The following is a 23,832-nucleotide window of genomic DNA, read 5'->3' as shown; positions in this document are numbered from 1 at the left end:
ATGAGACTCAGAGGCAGGAGAAGGTGCGGGAGTGGAGAGTGAACAACAGGTGCAGGAGGAAGGAGAGACAGGTCAGGATGGTGCAGAGTCAAGGGCTTCCCCTCCTCCTCCTCCCTCCTCTTCCTTCTCCTCTACTGTCTCCCAGGACCAGAAGAGGATGGAAGTGGGAGGAGCAGAAGCAGGTGACAAGCAGGCACTGCCTTTGCCTGCTTACATGCAGCTTGGGTGGGGGAGATATATATGCTGAGGTCTGGAGCAGGGCCTCTCTGTTGCTGCAACTGCCTCATTGGGTGCACAACTAGGGGCAGCTGAGAGACACGGCTTTCCCTAACTTGTCAGTGTTGTTTTGACAATGAAGAGTGGATTCCTGGACATTCCTGGGCTGACACCAGATGTGGGTGGACTACAACACCCATCATCCACATCTATCTTAGCCCAGTGGTCAAGGCTGATGGGAGTTGTAGTCCACCCACATCTGGGAAACCCAAGGTTGAAGAATGCTGGCATAGAGAGTATGGATTAGGGTGGATCAGTAAACTTGCTTGGTATAAGCCAGAGTACCCATGTTCATGGTAGGTGCTTTCTTGAGCACTGTGTACAAAAGCTTGAGCTCTGTTGTGACTTAGAATGCCATAACATAAATTGTGCATCAGAGGTTAAAAGTCACTGGAGGTGTCTTATTAAGCAGGACATCCCATCACTGTGGAAGATTTAACACTTTACTGTGAAACCTTATGAAGGCGTGTTCTCCACAGATGCTCCACAATTGGAGAATTGATGCTGAATGAAATAATATTCTGTGCACCATGCTCTTGGAGGCACACATAAGCACACCATTTTGCCCAGCAGAGGGAGCTATCGTCACATGTTTTAACGTGGGCATTCGAAAGAAGCAAGGCTTCTTTGCATGTTCGCGTTGCTTAACGTGGTTCAATTTTTGTTTCATGTGTTTGCAGCTAGGAAAAGAAGAGACGTATGAGATCCTCAATGTCTTGGAATTTTCAAGGTAATTAGATTTTGTAACTATTTCAGTACCTAAGAAAATGTGATAAATGGAGTGGAGAAAACTCAATTTTTAAAGAAAAACCCTTAAAACAACCTTCCCCAACATCATTCCCTCCAGCAGTTTGGAACAGTTTACAGTCTAATACATTGTGTGAGGGGTGTGTGTGTGAGAGAGAGAGAGAGAGTGAGAGAGAGACAGAGACAGACAGACAGACAGAGAGAGAGATATTACTGCTGCTGCTTCAAATGGCAGTTTAGCAGCTGTGAGAAGGCTAGCCAAGTTCCTGGGACAGAATACACCAGAGAATTACACTACATCATGATGTCGTAATGCTGCTATGTGATCCCTAACTGGCTGGATAACATGCTCAACAATCCTCTCTAAATGGATTGTGCCAAAGTAGCTCCTGAGAAGTATAGGAAGCAAAGCAAAACCATGCAAAATTAAAAAGAATTTGTGCAATCTTTTGGGAAATGTTTTAGGCCCCCACTGAAATATTTAGTTCATTAAAAAAAAAGACTTGGTCCTAAAAATGAGTACATGTAATTATAAACGTATGATTTCGTTTTGTGCAATTGGTTGAATTATACTTCTCTATACTTGGCTTGATAATAATCAATTTCATTGCAATTTCATTGCATACATGGGTGTCCCCAGTGTCAGTTCCTATGCACTTTGTTTGATTATCTTCATCTATTTTTTTTTTTTAAAAACAGCCCTATATAATTTAAATTATTGGTTATACTGTAGTACCTTCCTGGTACACCATTTGTCTCCCAGTGAAAATAATTGAATTCAATCCTAGGAAGCTTGATCATAAAGTAGGTGGAATTTCCCCCTTTTCCAACTCTCCTGTATGTTTACTGTTTTTGTCCTAAGGGGAAAAAATAATAATTTTAAAAAAAATTTTTAAAGTTTGATGGAGCTTTCAGTCGTTCCCCCCCCCCCCAAACAAGCAGTCCCCTGTAAGAAGACATCAATGGCAAAATGTATTCTTGGTAGAGTCCTCTGCTTTTAATCTAATTCAGAAAGAGAGAAGAAAGAAGTTCATTAATTTCAAAATAATGACATGCCGTTCATTTATATAGAAAATGAGATTAGGAAGGGCTGTTTCAGTCTCCATGATTGCTGATCTGTATTTCTCAAAGGATTTGGCCCACATTTGACTTCTCCAAACCATTAGACTAATGACAGATCCGCAGTATGTATTCAACCCATGTTTAAAGCACATGACTTCTCCCAAAGTATCTTGGAAACTGTAGTTTTCACCCTCGTATACCTGAAATTCCCAGTACCCTTAGCAAATGACAATTCCCAGGATTCTTTGGAGGAATTCACACACTTTTAAATGTGTAATGGGTGGGCATTAAATGTATGGTAGAATAATAAAATGGGTTACTCCCGCGTTTCGCTGCTCGCGCATGCGCAGAAGCACCAAATCCTGCTGCACAGATGCGCCACTTCTGGCTTTTCATGTTATGGATGGGCCTCCGGAATGGATCCCATGCATAAAACGAGGAACCACTGTATTAATAAATACATTTTCATATTAATTCTAAAGTAATTTGGTTGTTCATAAACCATGTTCTATAGGAAATGGTTTATTGGGCTTGATTATGATACATTTCCGGACCTGAGCCTCTAAATTTCCCCCATTACTCATATTTGTAAAGTGGTACCTCGGGTTACATACGCTTCAGGTTACAGACTCCGCTAACCCAGAAATAGCGCTTCAGGTAAAGAACTTTGCTTCAGGATGAGAACAGAAATCGTGCTCCAGCGGTGCGGCGGCAGCAGGAGGCCCCATTAGCTAAAGTGGTGCTTCAGGTTAAGAACAGTTTCAGGTTAAGAACGGACCTCCGGAACGAATTAAGTACTTAACCCGAGGTACCACTGTATATCTTTAGACAACCCTAAACCATTTGCTCTTCCTCCTTGGGTCAAAAAGATTGGTATTGTAGGTGTTTCCTCCAACCACTGGGCTCTTACACTCAACCCTCACTTGAAACCACCTCTCACTTCCCTACTTACAAGTTTGGCTAGCCAAAATTCTTTTCATTCATAAAGGGCCAGGTGTCTCTTACATTTCAGCGCTTCCTGGAGATTGTGACATGCCCAAGATTTCTCATATTGTTTCCTTCAGCCAGTTCTTCATGGGGTTTCACTTCCCCCTAAGAATCAGGCGTTCAGCTTGGGGGTTTTCTCTGGCTATCCTTGTCCCTGGATGCACAAGGGGCCTCTGTGACATGGAGTGCCTTCAGCCAGCTTTGGCTGGTGGCCCAGCAGCAGCCGTATCTGGGTGGGGATAACCTGACTTCAAAATAGGCAGCTGTCTCGAACCTGCAATCTTGGCATTATCAGCACCACACTAACCAACTGAGCTGCCCATGGGGCTGTGCCTGAAGACCATTTGGCAAGCACTTTGCTAGATGTTGATAACACATGAACTGCAACGAATGCTTCTTCTTTTTCTTCCCAGTGACAGAAAACGAATGTCTGTAATTGTTAGGACTCCGGAAGGACGTCTGCGTTTGTACTGCAAAGGAGCCGTAAGTGTCAAAGGAAATTGTCACTATGCTTTCCGTTGTAGCTCTGACACTTTGTGTTTCATAAATAATGCTAATAATAATAAGCAACACTGCCATTGTCATCAGAGGTTGTATGCCCTTCAAGACTTAAATTCCCCCTTTGTTACATTATCCATCAGTAAATTGATCTGTTTTCTGGATCAGGATTGTGTGGACAGGATCAAGCGAAGGTTGGCTGTTTAATCCAGCCTTCCCAACCTTGGTGCCGTCTAGATGTTTTGGACTACAACTCCCATCAGCCTCAGCTAGCAAACGGTAGCAGGGCCTTAGGGGAGTTGTAGTCCAAAACATCTGGAAAGCACCAGGTTGGGGGAATAGTGGTTTGAACAATGTCCTTTATCTCTTTGAGGGAAGCAGGGCTCTCAATTCAATCACATCATCTCTTCTTTCCAACAATTTATAGAGTTTGTTTGTTTGTTTTCTAGGTATTTCCACAGCTTATTATTTTGCGGGTCAATGCTGCTATCTTCCTTTTAATTATAAAGTGTCCTACTTGTTACCTGAACCACCTCAAGCACCCTGGAAAGGCAGGCTATAAAGGATATAAAGGTCTTAAATAGGCATTATAAAATGCATTTATGGACACATGCATTATCTATGTTCTTTCTTGTTGGTAGGATAACGTCATTTTCGAGAGACTCTCCAAAAATTCCCTGTATTTGGAGCAAACACTGTGTCATCTTGACTATTTTGCCACAGAAGGTAGGCATTTGTTTTTAGCAGGCTGGAAAAATGAGAAATTGGGAGAAACCAAAATGGATAGATTCCTTAGCAAGAACTGTCTTCCGCTAGTTCGATGAAAGGAAAGAATGTGGTGGACAAGGGTTTTTTTTTAATGAGGAAGAGGGGTTTGGGCTTGGTTCTTCTGTTAAGGATTCAGATTTGAGCATCAAAATAGTGCCATATATAGTTTCACATGCCATATGTATCGAACATGGGCAGAATTGAGAGAGGAAATACAAGTTGAAGATTGTTCCCACACCTGCTGAATGTGGTCTGATAGACACATTCTGTCCCATGATATAGACAGCCAGAGGGATCTCCTCTGCTTTTGCTGATTGCAGAATGGTGTGACCAGACATAGACTGTGGGACCAAGGAAGTGTGTGCATGCACTAAAGGCAGTTCTGCCACTCATACCATTTTCAGCCACCTTTAAAAGAACAACACCACTATAATCTGTCTCCAGCCAAAGGAGATGCTGAATTGGGGAATCTACAGAGTCCCAGGCATACAACTCAAGCCAGAGGCAAAACATTCCTTGGGTGAAAATGGAGTGTATCAAGATTGCAATCTTGTTTAAAGAGGTGTGAAACAGAAGATCAATTGGAGTGGAGCAGTACCACAGAAGCAACATTAACTGAGTCTCCTAGCTCTCAACTGGCGTTAATACCTTTGTTTAGCAAGTTGGGAGAGTGTTTCTGAAATGAGTCATGGGTGGGTGGGTGGGGGACAGAACAAAGAAGTTTGAAGGAGAGGTGACGTGTGGTACCTCTGTTGTAAATGTTTAGGAAAACGGAAAATGAACTTGGATCCTACTGCCCGCACTTCTGTTGTGTTCCCTTAAGATGCAGTAGCTGCCCCTACAAGTTTGCTATATGAAATCAAATATACCTGTCTCTTATTTCATTGCTAATGGGACATTACTGAGGTAGAGCAACCTGGGCAGTGGACTATGTTCCTTTTATGATACCATGTTGCTGCAAAAGGTATTCCTTCCCATGCCTGAAAATCTCTTCCTACCACAAAAATTCTTTTTTCCTGGGAACTCCCACACCCACAATAATATTGTCCTTCTGTTTTATATGGCATGCTCTCTCCTTCTTCTGGTTCACTTGTGCCAGAAGAGAAATCCTTATTTTTATGTATGCTAAATTCAATCAGAAATCTCATAAAAATAACGCTGTTCATATTCCAAAGGGGCCTGTTCTTCAGATTACTGCGCATGGTTAACCTGTGTCAACATCGGTGCAAATTACATGTGTCCATTAAAAGGAGCTACAGAGCATTATGTTATTTGCAGTTGGGCAGTTAATGTGAAGCTATTCAACTACCTCATGTCATGTTTCTGTGACGTCACAATTTAATTTTAAAATATATTGTAGTATAGTAAGTAATTTATTTTTAAAATTGAAAGCTGCGTGAAGGTGTTAAAGTTGCCATTCCTAAAAAAATCACATTGATATTGTAGGGCAGAGTTCTCCTAATACACACATTTTGTATACAACTTTTTAACCTAATATATACATTTTGGTAAAGCGGTATTCCCTAATAGAATGCATTTTATTGTTATTTTCACTTTTATGCACCCGATTCTTTGCATTCTTGTATGTATTACATGGCTGGAGGAGTGCACTGCAAAATTTGGAAGGATTGCTATCTTGGGCCCACATATTGTTTTGGAAAGTGGGAATTAGGTTGATTTGCCTTTAAATGTGAGCTGAATCAAATTTCTCCCTCTACCAATACCTACATTTCCTTTTTAGGTTTGAGGACTCTGTGCATTGCATATGCAGACATATCGGAAAACGCTTACCGGGATTGGCTGACCATCTATAATGAAGCCAGCACAAACTTGAAGGACAGAACTCAGAAGCTGGAAGAGTGCTATGAGATCATTGAGAAGGTAACTAGGAGACATGGTTTTGAGCTGCTTACAGCTGAATCCTCTCCCACTTGCAAATTTTGCCAATAGCAAGTAGACCAGGGGCCACCAAACTTGTTCAGCAGGGGGCCGGTCCACTGTCCCTCAGACCTTGTGGGGGGGCCAGATTATATTTTTTTTGGGGGGGAGGAGAACGAATTCCTATGCCCCACAAATCACCCAGAGGTGTATTTTAAATAAAAGGACACATTCTACTCATGTAAAAACACCAGGCAGGCCCCCCAAATTACCCAGAAATGCATTTTAAATAAAAGGACACATTTTACTCATGTAAAAACATGCTGATTCCTGGACCGTCCGCGGGCCGGATTTAGGAGGCGATTGGGCCGGATCTGGCCCCCGGGCCTTAGTTTGCCTACCCATGAAGTAGACTAAACTTTACAAAGCAGTGCATCCATTCTGTTTGACTGGAAGCATTTCATATTCATATTCCCCGCCACCCCCCCCCCAAAATCATCTATGTGTTTCCTGCAAAAGCAGAGTGTTTCCTTAACAAAATATGAACAAGGATTGTTATCACTTTATAGAAATACAGCAAGATTTCAACGTAATGTTGGCCTGGTTCACAAGTCACGCTAAGCCAGCTGTGGCTTATCATGATTGCACGGACTCCTGGTCAGGCAATTTCAGCCTCTTTGCTCTCCTATAATGAAAGTTTGCAGCATTTGGGGCATCTTAGTTTAGAGCAGGGTTTCCTGCACTTGGGTCTCCAGCTGTTTTTGGACTACAGTTCCCATCATCTCTAGGTAGCAGGACCAGTGATAGGGATGGTGGGAATTGTAGTTCAAAAACAGATGGCGAAAGCAAGCATGGAATATCCATAAATACTGCCTGACTTTGAGATAGACAGTTGGGTAAGTAAAAGTATGGATTCTGTTGCTATGATTTCTCTTCTTTCTCATGATTAAAAAGTTAACCAATTTTCATCACAATTAAGCCCCCTTAATTTTTGCATTCCTGCAGTTGAATGTTTTGTTTAATTTGGATGTCAGCAATCTTTGCATCAAAAGTGAAAAAGTCGTCGTCCCCCCCCCCAGCATACATTTTAAAATGTTTTCTCTTCGGTTGTTAACAACTTGTGCAGAATTCATTTGAAATCTCTTAAATTATCTGCTGAGTTGCATGTTTGATTTGGAGCCACACATTTAATTCCTGTTTTTGCAAAAAGTGTCACATGTTGATTGAATACATAGATCTGCTGTTTATGAAAACGCACTGCTCTGTTACTTGCTCTTTTCTCTTTCCCAAAATTCAAAATATGTAGCCTTTAAACAAAGGGCACTTAAATCTATGATTATGGATTTTGACAAATGTTGTTTACGAAAGACTGGGCACTCAGTTCTAAACAAGGCAGCAAGTCTCATTAAGTTAGACGGAGTTCATTTCTGACACAGGGGCCGATGCTTAGTCTGTCTTATCTGTTTATTTCCCTTAAACTGTTTACATTTCTACAGCAGTCGCCCCAAAGCTTCAGGAAAGTTAAGAATATACTAGAGCCAGTGCATTTTACAATTGCAAATGATATGTGCCGCTTGATATTAAGAATATTTACTTAGAAGCAAGTTTTACAGAGTTCAGTGGGACTTATTCCCGAGCGAACATCCTTAGGATTTCTGGGTTTTTTTCTTATTTCGGAGTATATATACATCTGTAGGATATATAGAGATGGGAAGGTAAATGGATGGTCATTCCATTTGTGCTTCCAAAGTGGGACATGATCAGGTCAATTAACAGTTTTACTTTCGGATGATTGCATCCACTTTGTAGGTATATTTTGAAAGCAGGAAGTATATTTAACGACACGATGCCATGCAACTTCTGTTTTCTGAACTTAAGAAATATACCAATTAAGGCTATTAAGAATGTTGCTATGGCAACTGGTGCATGGACCTCTCCACTGGCTATCTTTTAAAGTTGCAATTACAATTAATTGCTTTTGAATCGTTGCCCTCCTTCTGATCAAAGTGCCTGGTCCTTTTATGCACTCTGAAATGTCCAATTTTCATGCCAGAGGAGCAGTGAAAGTTAACTGCGCCATACATATCTTGTTGAAGGGTGGGTAGCAGAAAAGATAAGGCACAGCTTGCTGTCATTAATTTCTGTTTCTGAGCATGGTCCAAGCTGAGATTGATCCCAGAAGAATGAGACCTCCCAATTCTTTTCTCCCCTCTTCCATCCCTTTTCAGGATTTGCTTCTTCTTGGTGCTACAGCCATTGAGGACCGCCTTCAAGCAGGTGTTCCAGAAACAATATCCACTTTAATAAAAGCAGAAATCAAGATTTGGGTCCTAACAGGAGACAAACAAGAAACAGCTCTGAACATAGGTAACAGCCCTTCAGCTTTTCTACTAAGGTGGCCCTGTGCAACGTGTTGGATCACAGGGCTCTATCCAACATTAGTCATCTGGTGAAGCACACTCGTTTCAATTAATGGGCATGACTAACTTATGTGCATTAATTTTATCGGGTCTACTCTGAGTACAACTTTGTTGAATACAACTCACAATTTTTGGTGGCTTGAGCAGTGTGGCTCATTCGTTGCACTGCTTTGACCCTTTCATTTAATTCATTAAATGAGTAAGAGATAAGAAGCACAGGCTCCTAATTGTGAAATCTGGGTGCAGGGAGGTAAACAAGGAGGCGGAGCAAAATGAATGTGCTGTCTTCCCCAAGGGCAGATTTCCTTATTGGCCAGACTAGAAAACGTGCCCATTCTATATCATTTTTTATAGGAATTGGGAAGTATGTGGCCTGTTGGTGGGTGGGGCTTTGGGTGGGGGGGCCACTAATCTCCTTGCAGAACTTTCCTTTGAGGCTGAAACCCTTTTGTGTCATAATGGGGAAGGAATTTGATTTAAAGCAAAAATCATCACTTTGATTTAAAGCAAAAAATCATCATTTTCACTTTCCAAAGAACCAAAACAACCATTCTTCAAAATTTCCACTTTTCTAAATTTTCTGATGCGGTTCTCCAACAAAAGTGCACGTACTAGGGGGAAATGTGTACAAAAATGAATAAATTAGTGAAAACAATGTACAAAAATTCATTATATAGGGAGAAGTTGCTTGGAAAAATGTGTAGGTTAGTTAAAACTGCAGACAAAAATGTGTTCATTAGGAAAATTCACACTAAAATTCCGAATAATTGGTTTCATGAGGATTTAAAAATAAATAAATCACAAATTGCTGAAACCTACATTATCATTCAGGGAAACTACACCTGACATACCACTTCACTCTGTTCTGTTCCATCTTTAAGCATACTCAGTTTTATTTTCAAATGTGCTTGTGCACTTAGACCTTTAACTTTTTGTGACTTTCAAGTCAGTACGTATTGTTGGTTGACTGTTAGTTATTTAAGATAGGCTTTTAACAGCAAAGCTCTGGTATTCTGTGATTTCACTTGCATTAAGCTCGGTGGAGTTTTGGACAGCCAGTAATTCTCTCTATTTACATTTAAAATTGACTTCTCCTACTAAAAGTGGCATTTCAGATGCAGCCTCGATAAATCATATGCACTTTGTTTCTTTACCACAGCACAGAAAAATGTAAATGTATTTTCAGAGGCAGGACAAAACAGATCACAGAAGGCTTTCTGCACTGATCTTAATGCAATGGGAACAGATGATTTACTGAGCAGTCTCTCTCTCTCTCTCTCTCTCTCTCTGTCACACACACACACACACACACACAGCGAGCAGATATTATGCTGCTCCTATGTCACTGGAATGGCTGCTGTATCCTGTGACCAGTTCAGCCTAGAAGGAGAATACAATGCAGAAACTGAGCAGATGGTGGGGAAAAAGGCAGATACAGTCATACCTTGGGTTACAGATGCTTCAAGTTGCGTGTTTTTGGAATACGGATGCGCCAAAACCTGGAAGTACTGGAATGGGTTACTTCCGGGTTTCGGCGCTCACTCATGCGCAGAAGCGCTAAATCACACTTTGCGCATGTGCAGAAACGCCGAATCACAACCCGCGCATGCGCAGATGTGGCGCTGCGGGTTGCGAACGTGCCTCCCGCACGGATCATGTTCGCAACCCAAGCGTCCACTGTACTCTCTCAGCACCCCTGGAAGCTCCTCCAAAGCCCACCAGTCAGAGACTGAGCTGCAGAAAATGCCTATGGGCTACCCCCCACATGGAGGAAACCAATGAATTCATGATGACGACATCCCCCAGCATGCACCCCTGCACACAGTATGCAAAGTATTGCCACATTATCTTGCTTAGTCAGCCCAAGTGACAGAGAAACCACAGGAGGGAAGAGAGCTCTTGTGCTCGAATCCTGCTTGCTGGTTTCCCACAGGCATCTGGTTGACCACTGTAAGAACAGGATTCTGGACTAGATAGGCCATTGGCCTGATCCAGCGGGCTCTTCTAATTTCCTTTGCTGTGTCCCTAAACATTCTAGTGCAGAATGCTGTGGCCCAGGTGGTGAGTTGTGCTCCTGATCAGGCGCACATTATGTCTGTGCTAAGGGATCTTCACTCGCTGCCTATTAGCCACTGGATTAGTTTTAAGATCCTGCTACTTACGTATAAAGCCCTAAACAACTCTGGGCCTGGTTAACTGAAAGACCGTCCTCTCCTCCACTGCCCTGCGAGGGCATCAAGATCAGCAAATGGAAACTCATTTAGTTTTGCCACAGTCTGGTGATTATCAGCTTGTGGTAACATGGGAGGGAATGCTATCCCTGCTGAAATATAAGAGGCGGCATCAACACTGGCATTCCGCCAGCTCTTGAAGATGCACCTGTTTAGACAAGCAATCCCCTAGTCTCCACTGATGAGTGGAGAGTTCAGTCCTGCTTGGTGCTGCTTTGCCAGTGCATTCCTCTGCAAGCTGACATTGACAGGTGGATGGGACCACCTATCAGTCACCACGTGTGATTATGACATCAGGTAATTGACAGTTGTGTGGCCCTGCCCACCTGTCAAAAATGGCCAGTGAGGGGAGAGAGAAAGATCTGGGGTGGGGGAGTTCATCACCCTTGTATTATAGGTTGATATAAAATCTCATTGGCTCCTTACATCACCTGACCACTTCACATGACCTGGTGGCTGTCTGTCTGCATTCATGACATCCAGTGGCTGGCAGGCCATTGGTTCTCTCATCTGTTGAGCTACCATAGTGACACAGGATATAATGCATTTGTATTTTGTTTCACACATCCCCAAGATCTAAAGCATCTTACAATATGACCATTCAACTCAGTGCAGGGTCTCTAAGTGAGCTCCCCATGGACACATGACTTTAGAGAATTTGAAAGCACACCCTCATCTGAATTCACTTGCATGACTGTTGGATCCTGCTAATCACTGAGGAATCCAGTATAACTTTTTGCTGTTGTTCAGCACTCAGCTCCCCGGCTCCAGTTGTCAAATGGTGTCTTGCTGAATCTGAAAGGTTCAGCAAGCAGCGGCTTGGAAATTGCTGTGAAGTGTTGCAGCTGTTGTTCCAATCAAAAACCAGCAGAAAATCCCTTTGAATTAGTTATACTAAATTTGTAACCGTTTAGGGCTGCAGTCATTCCCTGAGGACAGGCTGTGCCTGACTTGGAGAGTAATGTCCGAAGCTGTAAGATATCCCTCTTTATTTTTCAGTGAAATTTTAATATAAAATGGAGCTTTGCATGCTGCGGCATTATTATTACTATTATTATTACTGTTATTACTAAATAACATTCAGGAATTTAAAAATAGCTTGTAGGACTTCTCTTTTTTTTTTAGTAGATACTTAAGGAATCTCACTTTACTCTTCTCCATAGATGTAAAAGTCTTAACAACTCACAATCATTTTGCCCCAAGTTTTTCTCTAAAGATTTATAAGAACATGCTCAGTTTAATTTGTTACTATTTTTTCTTTAGTGAGAACATTCTATGTGGAATACCAATAAAGCTGCATGCACAATTTTATATGAGGCGGTTCATTTTATGTAAAATACTTTTAAAATACCTTGCTCCCCTTTTCTCTGAACATTGGGTAATGTTACAGAGTTTGCTTAGTTTTGCATGAGGGAGCACTCAAGACTTAGAGTTTCATAATATATGTGCTTTATTTACAAATGGTCAAGTTGGCCGCAAATGAAAGAAAACTATTTCCAATTAATAGAACTCCTGAATTTGTTTGACGCTTGGAGGTTTAAGAATCCAAAAGAGAAAGAATTTACACACTATTCAGAGCCACATAAATTGGTGGGACGAGTTGATGTGATCTGGACAACAAAGGATTTATTAAATAATATTACAAAAGCAGAAATCCATCCAAGGACAATTTCAGATCATAGCGCAGTTTGGGTTAACTTTAAAGGAAAAGAAGAAAAGGTTAAAAGGTGGCAACTTAATGAGAGTATGCTAAACGATGAAAAAACTGTACAGAAGGCTAAGCAAATCTTAGAAGAATATTTTAAGTTTAATTTAAATCAAGGAGTAGATCTAGAGACGGTTTGGGACGTGGGTAAAGCCGTCGTAAGAGGCTTCTTTATCCAACAAAACGCATTCCAAAGGAAAATAAAGGAGAAGAAGAAAATGGAGATCTGGGAGGAAATTAGAAAAAAGGAAAGGATCCTTTTCCAAAAACCAGATGATGAACTAATTAAGCAAAATATAAAAATTTTACAGATGCAATTCTCCATGATAATAAACGAAGAGATAGAATGGAAGATAAAATGGTTGCAACATAGAAATTTTGAGTTTGCAAATAAATCTGGCAGACTTCTGGCCTGGCGATTAAAGAAGAAAAAGGAAGATAGAATTATCAATAAAATTAAAATTGAAGACAAATGGATTCAAGAACCGAAGGAAATTAGTAAAAATTTTGCTAGTTTTTTCGGAAAACTATATAAAGAAGGTCCAGAGACTCTAGAAAAAATAATTGATTATTTGGGCAAAAATAAACTACCAATAATACCTAAGGAAAAAACTGAAATCTTGAACTCACCAATAACAGCTATGGAGGTGCAACAAGCTATACAGAGATCAAAAATAGGAAAGACACTGTGCCCAGATGGTCTCCCAGCTAATTACTATAAAAAGTTAGAACAAGCATTATTTCTTCCCATGAAAGACCTAATGAATAATATTCTGGCAAATGGAAAGCTACCGAAAACCTGGAAGGACAGCTTTATTACTCTTATCCACAAACAGGGAACAGATGCCTCAAACATGGCCAATTACAGACCCATTGCACTGCTAAATAACAAGATATTCGCAGACATTCTTGCAAATAGATTAAAAATGGTGCTGAAAGAGATAATTCATAAAGATCAAACCGGATTTCTTCCCGGACGATTTATGCAATCCAACATTAGATGTGTGATTAATGTATTAGAATATTTGGATATTAAAATTGATAAACCAGCAGCTATTATGTTGGTGGACGCTGAAAAAGCTTTTGACAACGTGTCCTGGAAATTTATGAAAAAATTAATGGAAGAAATCAGACTAGGAGAAAATATTTGTAAAGGAATAAATGCCATCTATTCGGAACAATATGCAAAATTGATTATCAAGGGAAGAATTACTGAGGAGTGCAAAATAAACAAGGGAACCAGACAGGGCTGCCCACTGTCACCACTGATATTTATCTTGGTGATGGAAGTATTGAACAATCAGATAAGAAAGGATCAGCTTGTTAAAGGCATCACTTTGGGAAACAAAACATATAAAATTAAAGCTTTTGTGGACGATTTACTTGTTATGACTGAAAACCCTAAAGAAAGTCTGAAAAGAGTGCTGGAATTGATTAAAGAATTTGGAGAAGTGGCAGGCTTTAAGCTGAATATAACAAAAACAAAAATGCTTGTTAAAAATGTAACCACAGAAGAAAAGGACGACTTAGAAAAAATATTGGGCCTGAAAATCTCCTCAAAAGCGAAATACTTGGGTATTTGGATCACCCCCAAGAACATAAACTTATTCCAGGATAATTACACCAAAACTTGGTTAGAGATTAGAAAAAACTTTGTAACCTGGAGTAAACTAAAATTAACATTTCTGGGTAGGATTTCCATTATAAAGATGAATGTGCTTCCAAAATTAATCTTTTTATTTCAAATGATTCCAATACTGGGCGAAGCAGGTTGTCTTAGGATATGGCAAAGAGAAATTTCCAAATTCCTGTGGGAAGGGAAGAAACCTAGGATTAAACACCTGATCTTAATAGACATAAAAGAGAGAGGAGGCTTTTCCCTACCCGACTTAAAACTTTACTACGAGGCAGCCTGTTTCACCTGGCTAAAAGATTGGTGCACGTTGCAGGATCCGGACCTCTTGGACCTGGAAGGTTTTGACAACCGTTGGGGATGGCACACCTACCTGATATATGGAAAAGCGAAAATTCATAAAAAATTTACCAACCATATAATAAGAAAATCACTCTTTGCTGTATGGGAAAAATATAAAGACCTGATGGAACCTAAAGTCCCATGGACTTCTCCAATAGAAGCCGTAGCAGTAAAACGGAGAAATACTCAGGAAAGCTGGCCAACATATAAAACACTTCTAAAAAATGAAGATAACCAAATAAAATTTAAAAACTTTGAGGAAATAAGAGAACACATCTCAGACTGGTTCCAATACCATCAGTTATTTGAAAAATTTAAATCTGACAAACAAAAGGGGTTCTCAACAGAAATTTCCCGATTCGAATCTGATCTTGTAAATTCTAAAAGAAAAACTCTTTCCAAAACTTATCGACTCCTTCTTGACTGGACAGTCGAGGAGGAGGTAACAGTGGCAATGGTGAGGTGGTCCCAGGATTTTGGCCATTCAATAACCATGGCCCAATGGGAAAATTTTTGGAAGATCAGTTGGAAATTCACAAATTGTTACACGATTAGAGAGAACTTTCAAAAAATGCAACATCGATGGTATCTAACACCATGGAAACTTTCAAAAATGTATAAAAATGTGTCAAGTAATTGTTGGAGATGCGGTGAATCAGGAACATTCTACCACATGTGGTGGATATGTAGGAAAATACAGGTATTCTGGGAGAGTATCCATGTAGAACTGCAAAAAATGCTAAAGATCTCTTTCAATAAAAAACCAGAGGCCTACCTCCTGGGAATAACAGGTTTGGATATTCCACAAAAGAGGAAGGGTATCTTTTTATATGCGATGGCGGCAGCAAGAGTTTTGATCGCAGCAAAATGGAAGAGTAATGAAATCCCCTCTATACAAGATTGGATCCAAAAGCTGACAGAATATGCCGAATTAGATGGTTTATCAGAAAAAATAAAGAATAAATCAAAACAGGAATTTGTTTCAAAATGGGAGGTTTTCAAAGATTATCTGAAAAATAAATATAGTAGTTTAAATTCTGTTGCAGCATTCGAAGAACTTCAGTAATACTCGCAAGGTAGATATAAGAAATTAGATTTATTGAGAATATCAGACTTCCGGGTTGGCGCCATCGCCGAATGGCGGACTCCCTCCGAGCTCCGGAGGGAGCCTGCTCGGCAGGGGCTGGGTCCTACCGCACCGGCGATGCGGGGACCCTTAAAAACCACGGCCACGGGGGCCGTGGACATGGAGACTCGGCTGGCACCGCTAGCGCCCTCCCGACTCGTGAAGGAGCCTTTTTAAAGGCTACGGATCGGGTGCCGGGGAGAAGCGTGGTGCTTTGAGTCCTCTGCTATCCCTGCCGAGCGCAGCCGCATGCCATCCGGCGGAGAGCGCTGACTTCTTCCATTGAAAATTCGGACTTCTTAACAACAACCCGTGAGTAATTTGGAAACCGGGTTTAAAAGGAGAAAAATAATAATTTTTTTTTTTGGATTGGACACGAGCGGGGGGGGATCCAAAAAGGAAGTCAGTCCCCCCCCCTACTGTAAACCTTCCAAAACAAGGACGGGGAAACCAAGGTCCAAAAAGATTTGTATTGCTGATAAAAACTAAGAATTCCACGATGGGGAACTATAAGAACTGTGCTGGAGGAAGAATTGAGGGTGAAGAAACGTAACCCCCCCCCTGGGAACCGGGGTGATTGAAGAGAGAGCCTGGTGAAAAGAGTCGGAGATTTTGACAGCTGTCAAAGTAGCTGTCAAAGTCGGAAAACAGAGAGGATTTTATTATGAGAACTTTGCTGGTTAAATTTGTTACAATTTGCTATAACTCGTTAAAACTTGGATACAAAATGGCGAAAACATGGATAACAATCGGACTTTTGGACTAGAGAAAACAAAGTTACAACAATCCCCCTAGAGGAGTTTCGGGACATTACAAAGATGGTCGTAAGTGGAAAAATACCATTGGAATTTTACAGGACTGGTTATCTTCTGGGAAAGCTGCAAAACGGAAATAATATTTTGTCTACAGGGTGTTCAGCTAAAGGAGACAATAGAATTTTCTATTGAAGAAAGGAAGGGACTGAACGCAAGTTTTTGTTCCTGAATAACAATAATCCCTGCAGATTTACTAAGCTTCTGAATTAGAACGTTTCAGCAGCGGAACAAGAGGAAATTGGACTACAATTTGGAAAGAACAATGGGGGGAGTTTTATTAAAGATCTGAAGTTAAGTGTTTTAAAAAATAACTATAAAAAGAAAAAGCCAGCAAGGAGTTGGGGGAAATAGGTGATTTATGGACTTTAAGAATTCCAGGCGGATAACATGGTTTGGTGGTCAGGGGGAAATTAAACCGGGGACAGGGGGGGGGAGAACTAAAATCCAAAGGCTTGTTAACTTCTTTTTTTTTTTTGAACTGGCTCTTTTTCATTTATTATACTTTTTATTTCTTATTTCTGATATTTCTATTGTGTGGGGTGTCCCTATCATTAAAAAAAGGGAAATTGTGGAATGAAAATGGGGTGGGCCCTGGGGAGAGAACTTTTGTTTTTTATTAGGGGTATTGATGAGGAGTGTATAAATTTTAAATTCGAATAATGGTCTAAACAAATTAAGTTTTAATTAGAACTGAGAGCTTGTGGAGCCAACAATATGAAATGGGAATATGGTAGGGGTGGGGGAAGGGGGGAGTCCCGGAAAGTGGATGTATGAAAATAAGGCTTTGAATGTATTTTAATTCTCACTTTCTGTATTTCTGAAAATCTTAATAAATATCATTAAAAAAAAAAAATAGATTTATTGAGAATAAGTTTAATTATGATAAAAGCGTATACTGGCAAAAAGTAATATGAATTTGAAATATGGAATAGACGGGAGGTTGGGTCTTTAGTGTTAAGACCAATAGATGTTTTATTGTTTGCTAAGAAAATTATGTGCCTATGGTTATTTTTGTAATTTGTGTGTAATTTGGTATTTGTGTGTGTGTGTTTTTCTTGTTGTATAAATAAAAAACTTTTAAAAAAAGAAAGAAAACTATTTCAAGGTAGCAGACTCTCCCTGTCCCAGGAACAACTTAGTTAGCTCTCAAAAATTGGACCCCCTTCTCTTGACTTACTCTAGCTAGAAACAGTGGCTGACTTTGTGTGCAACACTAAACCATGGCTTGGGTATGTGCAAAAGCAGGGAGGAGTCACTAAGAGCAGGACACCGACAGTTTAGTTTCCATTTCCATGAAACTTGGCTTGTAGTTAACATACAAACCAGGGATCATAGCTTCAAAACAAAACAAAACTCTATTTAATGTAGCAAGCCAACTTCATAACTTATGGTTTGAAGTTGTGCTTGTTTTGAGACTGCATTTTATACCATGTTCATATGTTAAGGACATGCTAGGTTTTTTTTTGGGGGGGGGGATGAAATTTAAATGCTAAGGTCCTCATTCTAGCTTCCCATACAAGCTACACTTGTTGAAATCTTTTCATCTGCAAATCTACACCCTGTTGTATCAAGAAAATTGCTATAAGTTTTAAAAAGCATTTAATAGGGCTTGAGCACTGCAGTCCTCTGCATGTTACTTAAGTCCTGCTTTGTTGAATAGGTCTTACTTCCTAAAAAGAGTGCATTGCAGATTTAACTTTGTATTAATTACCATATTTTTCTGTGTATAAGACTAGGGTTTTTTTTACCAAAAAAATAGGTTTAAAATTGGGGCTCGTCTTATACACGGGTAGTGCTGAGGGGTGTTTATAAAATGGCACAGTCATTGAAATACACAACTCATAACAACTGATTCAGGTAGGTAGCCATGTTGGTCTGACGTAGTCAAAATACTGTATATATACAGTCATATCTCGGGTTGAATGTGCTTCAGGTTGAGCGCTTTTGGGTTGCACTCCGCGGCAACCCGGAAGTAATGGAGTGCGTTACTTCCGGGTTTCGCTGCTCGTGCATGCGCAGACGCTCAAAATGTCGTCACGCGCATGCGCGGAAGCGCCAAAACGCAACCCGCAGAAGCGCCGTCGTGTTTTACATTCTATTCAGGATGCGAACGGAGCTCCGGAACGGATCCCGTTTGCATCCCGAGGTACCACTGTGTACATATATATGTGTGTGTGTGTGTGTATATATATATATATATATATATATATATATATATCCAGTAGCACCTTAGAGACCAACTAAGTTTGTTCTTGGTATGAGCTTTCGTGTGCATGCACAGTGTGTTATTCTATAAATGCAGTTTATTCCAGCTGGGAAAAACCCTCAGAAAGACACCTTCTGCATGCAAAGCAGGTTCTCTTCCCTTCCCCACTTTTTCATCATGGGGGTTTTACCAGTTGGTGGTGTTGAAGAATCTTAGCCAGAACCTGTTGAATATAGCAGAGCATATGCAGACTGTCCAGAAGCAGTCAGTTGCAGGCAGGATGAAGCAGGAACAAGACCCTGCTACTAGTAACTTGGTTACTTATAGGTTTATTATTTACAGCAGAATCACAAGTTACTATATACAGGATACAGACACGGATCTTAACTCTCTCACTGAACGAACTCTCAAACCACACATTGACCAACAACTAACCAAAAAGGAAGGTCATGAGTCGTCATGCCTATGTGGAGTCCTCGGCCAATAGCAGAGTTGTATCCAAGGTCCCATATCTCTAGGCAAAATAATTCCCTCTGCTCAGTCTTCTTGGCCTTTGGCCAACTCCTTAATTGCTTCTGTGGGAAGCTGCATCAGATAGCACCTAGTCAAAAATCCCAACAGGTGGAAACTGCAGGAGCTGGGTGTGTGGGTTTTACTGACTGGGGCTTCCCAAAAGCATCTGATTAGCCACTGTGGGAGCAGTATGGTGGACTAGAGGGGCCCCTGGCCTGATCCAGCAGGTGGCTCTTCTTATGTTCTTATGGTTTTCTTTCTGATGTTGAACTTATTTGTTGTGACGGTGAAGAAGAAAGTGACCCTGACGCCCCTCTGTGTCTGCTTTGTTATTTATTTCCCCAGGATATTCCTGCAGGCTCGTGTCCCAGAGTATGACCCTCATCCTTGTGAATGAAGATTCTCTGGACGTAAGTAAAACTTGCTGAAGTTCAGCAGGCCACTTGCTCAATCATCTGTCCAGATGTTGTGATGTCTGCACCACATTCTAGTTAAAGATGAGGAATTTTTTGGTTAAGGATATGGAATTTTACCAAAATATTGTATTGGCACAGTTTTGGATAGCATTGTGTCAGAATTGACTTGCTGGTCTCTGTGTCCTATCACTCAGATTTGGGAAGTAGATAGATAGACTTTATTTGCGTTAGCCAACGGCCATAGCAACATAAAACAAGCAATATATACAAATAAAATATGTACAAATAAAAAAAGACAGCAATGGGTAAAAAGGGCAATCAGTGACCAAGATTATCGTTCAGATAGTGGCCCTTAATCTCACTGCACCCTCGATAAACCTAGCAACCTTTGCTGTTGTCTGATCATTTTGATCTGATAAAAGAAAGAACAATGTGGGGATTTGGGAAGTTCCATTGCATTCTTTTATGGTAATCTTTTATTTGCTTGTTATGTGTCTCTGCCACTTTTTAAGGAGCTGAAAGTGCATGGTAGTGGCCTTGGGAAGGAGCTTGAGGAAGAGAAAGATCCTCCTTCCAGGCTGTCTGCCTGAAGATCTACTGTTTACACACACACACACACACACACACACACGGATATATATATAAGATGCTTGGTTGCCCTGTGATTAAATTCTGGTTGTTTGCCCATGGCCTATTCTTGCTCATGCAATCAACTTTTCTGAATATGGGGGGGGGGGGGTTAAGGGAGTGGGGAAGCTTTGATTTATTTTAATCATGATTTGTGGTTTGTGAAATTAGTCAAGTTTCTCTGCCTCCATTTCCACACACCCCCACTTTCAGTCCTCTTTTCTTTTCCAACCTCACAAACCCAAGCTACTTACCAGCTTAACAACTTGTTATATATCAAGTAACACATTAATGCTGATATCATGTGTTCTGCACAGAAGAGACAAATGGGGGAGGGATTCCTCCTCCATCCTTTCTATAATCTGTGCCATAATTTTAATATGCAAAGACAGTGGCCTGGAAAAAAAAAGTGGCAGGATAAATACCTGAGGGGGGCGGCAGGAAACGGGTTTTAAGGCTCAGCATTTGTGCAAACTGGGCTCTCATCCTGAGGGAGACAGCTAGGCTGTTCTTGTAACATCTGGGGCCGAGCGTAGTTATCTTAATCACCAGCCAGGCTGAGCAGAGATCCATTATTAGAGAGAGTAGTGGGACTAAGGAAAGGAGGCTAATTAGGAAAATTGGGAGAGAGAATACATTTGGGGGTCAACTTCGCTGTCAGTTTTTATTGCTTGAAGATTTCTAGTTTTTCCTTAATCATACAGAGACTCGGAGGCATCAGGTTAATGAGTAAGTTGCACAACTGTATCCAGTAATCAGATGAAATGCGAGTAGTGTGGTTAAATGGGTGGAAGCCTCCTCTCCCTCTCTCTCTCTCTCTCTCTCTCTCTCTCTCTCTCTCTCTCCAGTTCTCTTGGAAGAACAAACACAGACTTTCAGAGTGTTAATTAGATAGTCAATAATGTGTACGGCAAGTCAGCAGTGCAAATGTGAAATTAAATATACAACTTTCCACATTTTTTAAAAAAAGAATCCTTTCCACTCTTGAAATCATTGTCTAAAATTGCAGGCAAAAGCAGGGTGATTGAATTCCAGCTGCTGGCTAATTGGGCCTCTAAGTTTAAGTATACAGTGAACTGGGTAATTTGAGTATTATTGAGTTACCATTTTATTTCACGAAGCAAAATAAATGGATTTTTTAGCTGTGAGCTATGGGTGGATATATATGTGTGTGTGGAAGCAAGTATTTGCATATCTTATTCAGCTGCCGCCATTCTTATTTTTGTTCTAAAGTGTTTGATATGATTCTGTTGCAAGATGGCAGTATAAGCTTCAGCATCAGCAAGCCATTGAATCAGTTTATGTTGATAAATGGGGAAAGGGGACATAGTGCCTAGGCCTAAGTTAGACCAAAAAGCCAATTGCAGTTCAAAAGTTTGTTCTCATTCTCTCTCTCTCTTTCTCTTTCTTAAAAAAATTGGGGGGGGGGGGAGGTTTTCCATAGTGGGCAATCACTGCAAAACTGAATAAAGGGGAAATAAATACAGAGACAAAGGCATTACTATGATTCATCTTCCAACTTTGTTTGCTTTAGCTTGGATTTGTTGATCAAATATAGCCAAAAAATTAAAAATATTTCTACCCAGTAGCATTACTCGCCTAATGCCATATATGTTTATTCCTGAATAAAACAGAACCAGGAGGAATATCACTTCCAGCCTTTGCTGGAAGCTGAATTACTAAACCAATCGTGGAAAATAAATAGAAATGAATAGCTGGCGTTGTATAAATTCCATTAGAGATCTAAGCGCCCACGCTTCTGTGAGAAATCTGATATGCCAGGACAGGTTAATTTATGGCGATGTCTGAGAAAATAAACACTGACCTTATTTCTTTCCCTTGCTGAAGAAAAGCATGTGATCTTTATATCCGTGAAGGCTTGCCCTTACTAGATTAATTGGGTCTTTTGTACAGGTTAGTTTCACTTTGTGAGAGAGGAGCGACTATGCTGGAATATCTGGGGAAGCTCTCTCTTCCTCTAGCTGGAAAGAAGTGGATGGCTGTAATACAACTTTAGGCTCTGATGGAAGCTGTTGTGGATGTGAAGGGAGGGAGGGCTGACGCAGTGCTCTCCCAAGACTGTGTTACGTCATGTGGCACAGGACCCAGTAGGTGGACTTGTGGGACATCGTGAAAGGGAGGTGGAGTGTGTGATTGGATCTGCAGCCTTGTCACACCTGTACCCAAAGCAATGTAGAAGCAGCAGCACAGGTCACTGCCTCTGTGCCAGTCATAGACTTAGAATCTGTGCTGGCCCTTACATGATGGCACCAGTTGTATGGTTGTATTAGTGCTAGGGTCCTACCACCCTATCAATGATCTACAGCAGAGGTCGGCAAGGTTTACCTTGCCTGGGCCAGTTCACTCCAGTGGAAATCTCTCCATGGGCTGGATCACACGTGCCCCCGCAAATTCCGGCGTCTGCTCAGATGCGATTTCTGGCACCGTGAAAATGAGTCCCTGCACTGCACTGCGCCAGTTTAGCGCAGCACGTGGGGACTCACTGAGCGGGCGACTCAGTTTGGGGGTGGCTCATGGGCCAGTTAAACGACCCCCATGGGCCGCTTGTGGCCCATGGGCCTTAGGTTGCCGACCCCTGATCTACAGCAAGGATAGGGGACCTGTGGCCCTCCAAATTGTTCTTGGCCTGCATTCTCCATCATCCCGGACCATTGGCCATGTAGACTGGAACAGATGGGACTTGTAAGTCCAGCAACACCTGGAGGGCCTTAGATCCCCGAATCCCTATCTACAGCATTTACACAGAACGCTTTGGTAAAGTTCTTTAGCTGTAAACTATGTAGGCACCTCACTCCTCATTGCATGAATGAGTGTTGTGTGGTTCATTACCAGGAAATCCTTCATTTTCAAGGTACTAAGTCTTCACATGTTACGGTAAGCCAAACTATAGCCTGCTGGGACCGTGTGAATGTGCTGCCTCCCAGCTGCTTTGTTCCTTTCCGGTCTTTTTAGCTCAGTATGGTGCACAGCTAGACCAAGCTTTGGCCCAGTGTGTCAGACCAACTGTGATACAAAGATGTCTGCAAACGTGACATGAAGGCTGACAACATCAATCTCGTCATGCAGACGACCACAGTGCCTGGAGACAGGAAGTCAGGTTGTGTATCCATAACAGTGATCAGAGGAGGAATGACTAATAGGAGGAGCACAGAGAGAAGAAACACCATGGTGTATCTGCAGCAGCGCAACAGCCCCGGCTGCAACAAAACATGTCTCTCCTGTATTGGTCTCTACAGCCACAGCAGGCTCTGTAACTTGCCAGCAGTTTGACGTCATCTCCAAAGACACACTCCTCCTTTGTCTCTCGAGGCAGACGGATGCCAACAAGTTATCCAAATCAGAAATTGTGGCTGAATTCTTCTCCTTAACCACAATCTGTAGACAGAAGCAAACCTTAGCTACAGTTCATGGTTATCAAAGTTAACCACAATGCTGGATTTCAATGACACACTAAGCCAAAAATTGGTTTACCTGTTACACTGAGCTGAAAGTGCTGGGGGGGGGGGGGGACAAAGTAGCAGCAATCTCCGCAGAAGCCAGCATGTTTGCGGATTCCTGCTA

At 41.3% G+C, this 23,832-nt stretch overlaps 1 protein-coding gene and 1 long non-coding RNA gene across 11 annotated transcripts in view; one reads left to right on the top strand and one right to left on the bottom strand.

Moving 5' to 3' along the window:
• Positions 1-23,832, top strand: part of ATP8A2 (ATPase phospholipid transporting 8A2) — a 324,329-nt gene that overhangs the window by 90,336 nt on the left and 210,161 nt on the right. For all 10 annotated transcript variants that reach the window (XM_081004078.1, XM_081004077.1, XM_081004079.1 and 7 more), the window contains 6 exons: positions 957-1,006; positions 3,486-3,555; positions 4,212-4,296; positions 6,080-6,219; positions 8,445-8,583; positions 19,553-19,617. In XM_081004078.1, coding sequence (XP_080860204.1) covers positions 957-1,006; positions 3,486-3,555; positions 4,212-4,296; positions 6,080-6,219; positions 8,445-8,583; positions 19,553-19,617 — 549 coding nt within the window. The remainder of the gene's footprint in view (positions 1-956; positions 1,007-3,485; positions 3,556-4,211; positions 4,297-6,079; positions 6,220-8,444; positions 8,584-19,552; positions 19,618-23,832) is intronic.
• LOC308476562 lies at positions 8,342-11,093 on the bottom strand. Its single transcript, XR_013985957.1, has 2 exons — positions 10,799-11,093; positions 8,342-8,546 (listed from the first exon to the last, which is right to left on the bottom strand). It is a non-coding gene; the product is annotated as an uncharacterized lncRNA (long non-coding RNA).

This window comes from Podarcis pityusensis (genome assembly GCF_964106645.2).
Source record: "Podarcis pityusensis genome assembly, chromosome: 4".
Taxonomy (NCBI): domain Eukaryota; kingdom Metazoa; phylum Chordata; class Lepidosauria; order Squamata; family Lacertidae; genus Podarcis; species Podarcis pityusensis.
The sequence above is the reverse complement of the archived record's forward strand: the minus strand, read 5'-3'. Positions and strand labels throughout refer to the sequence as shown.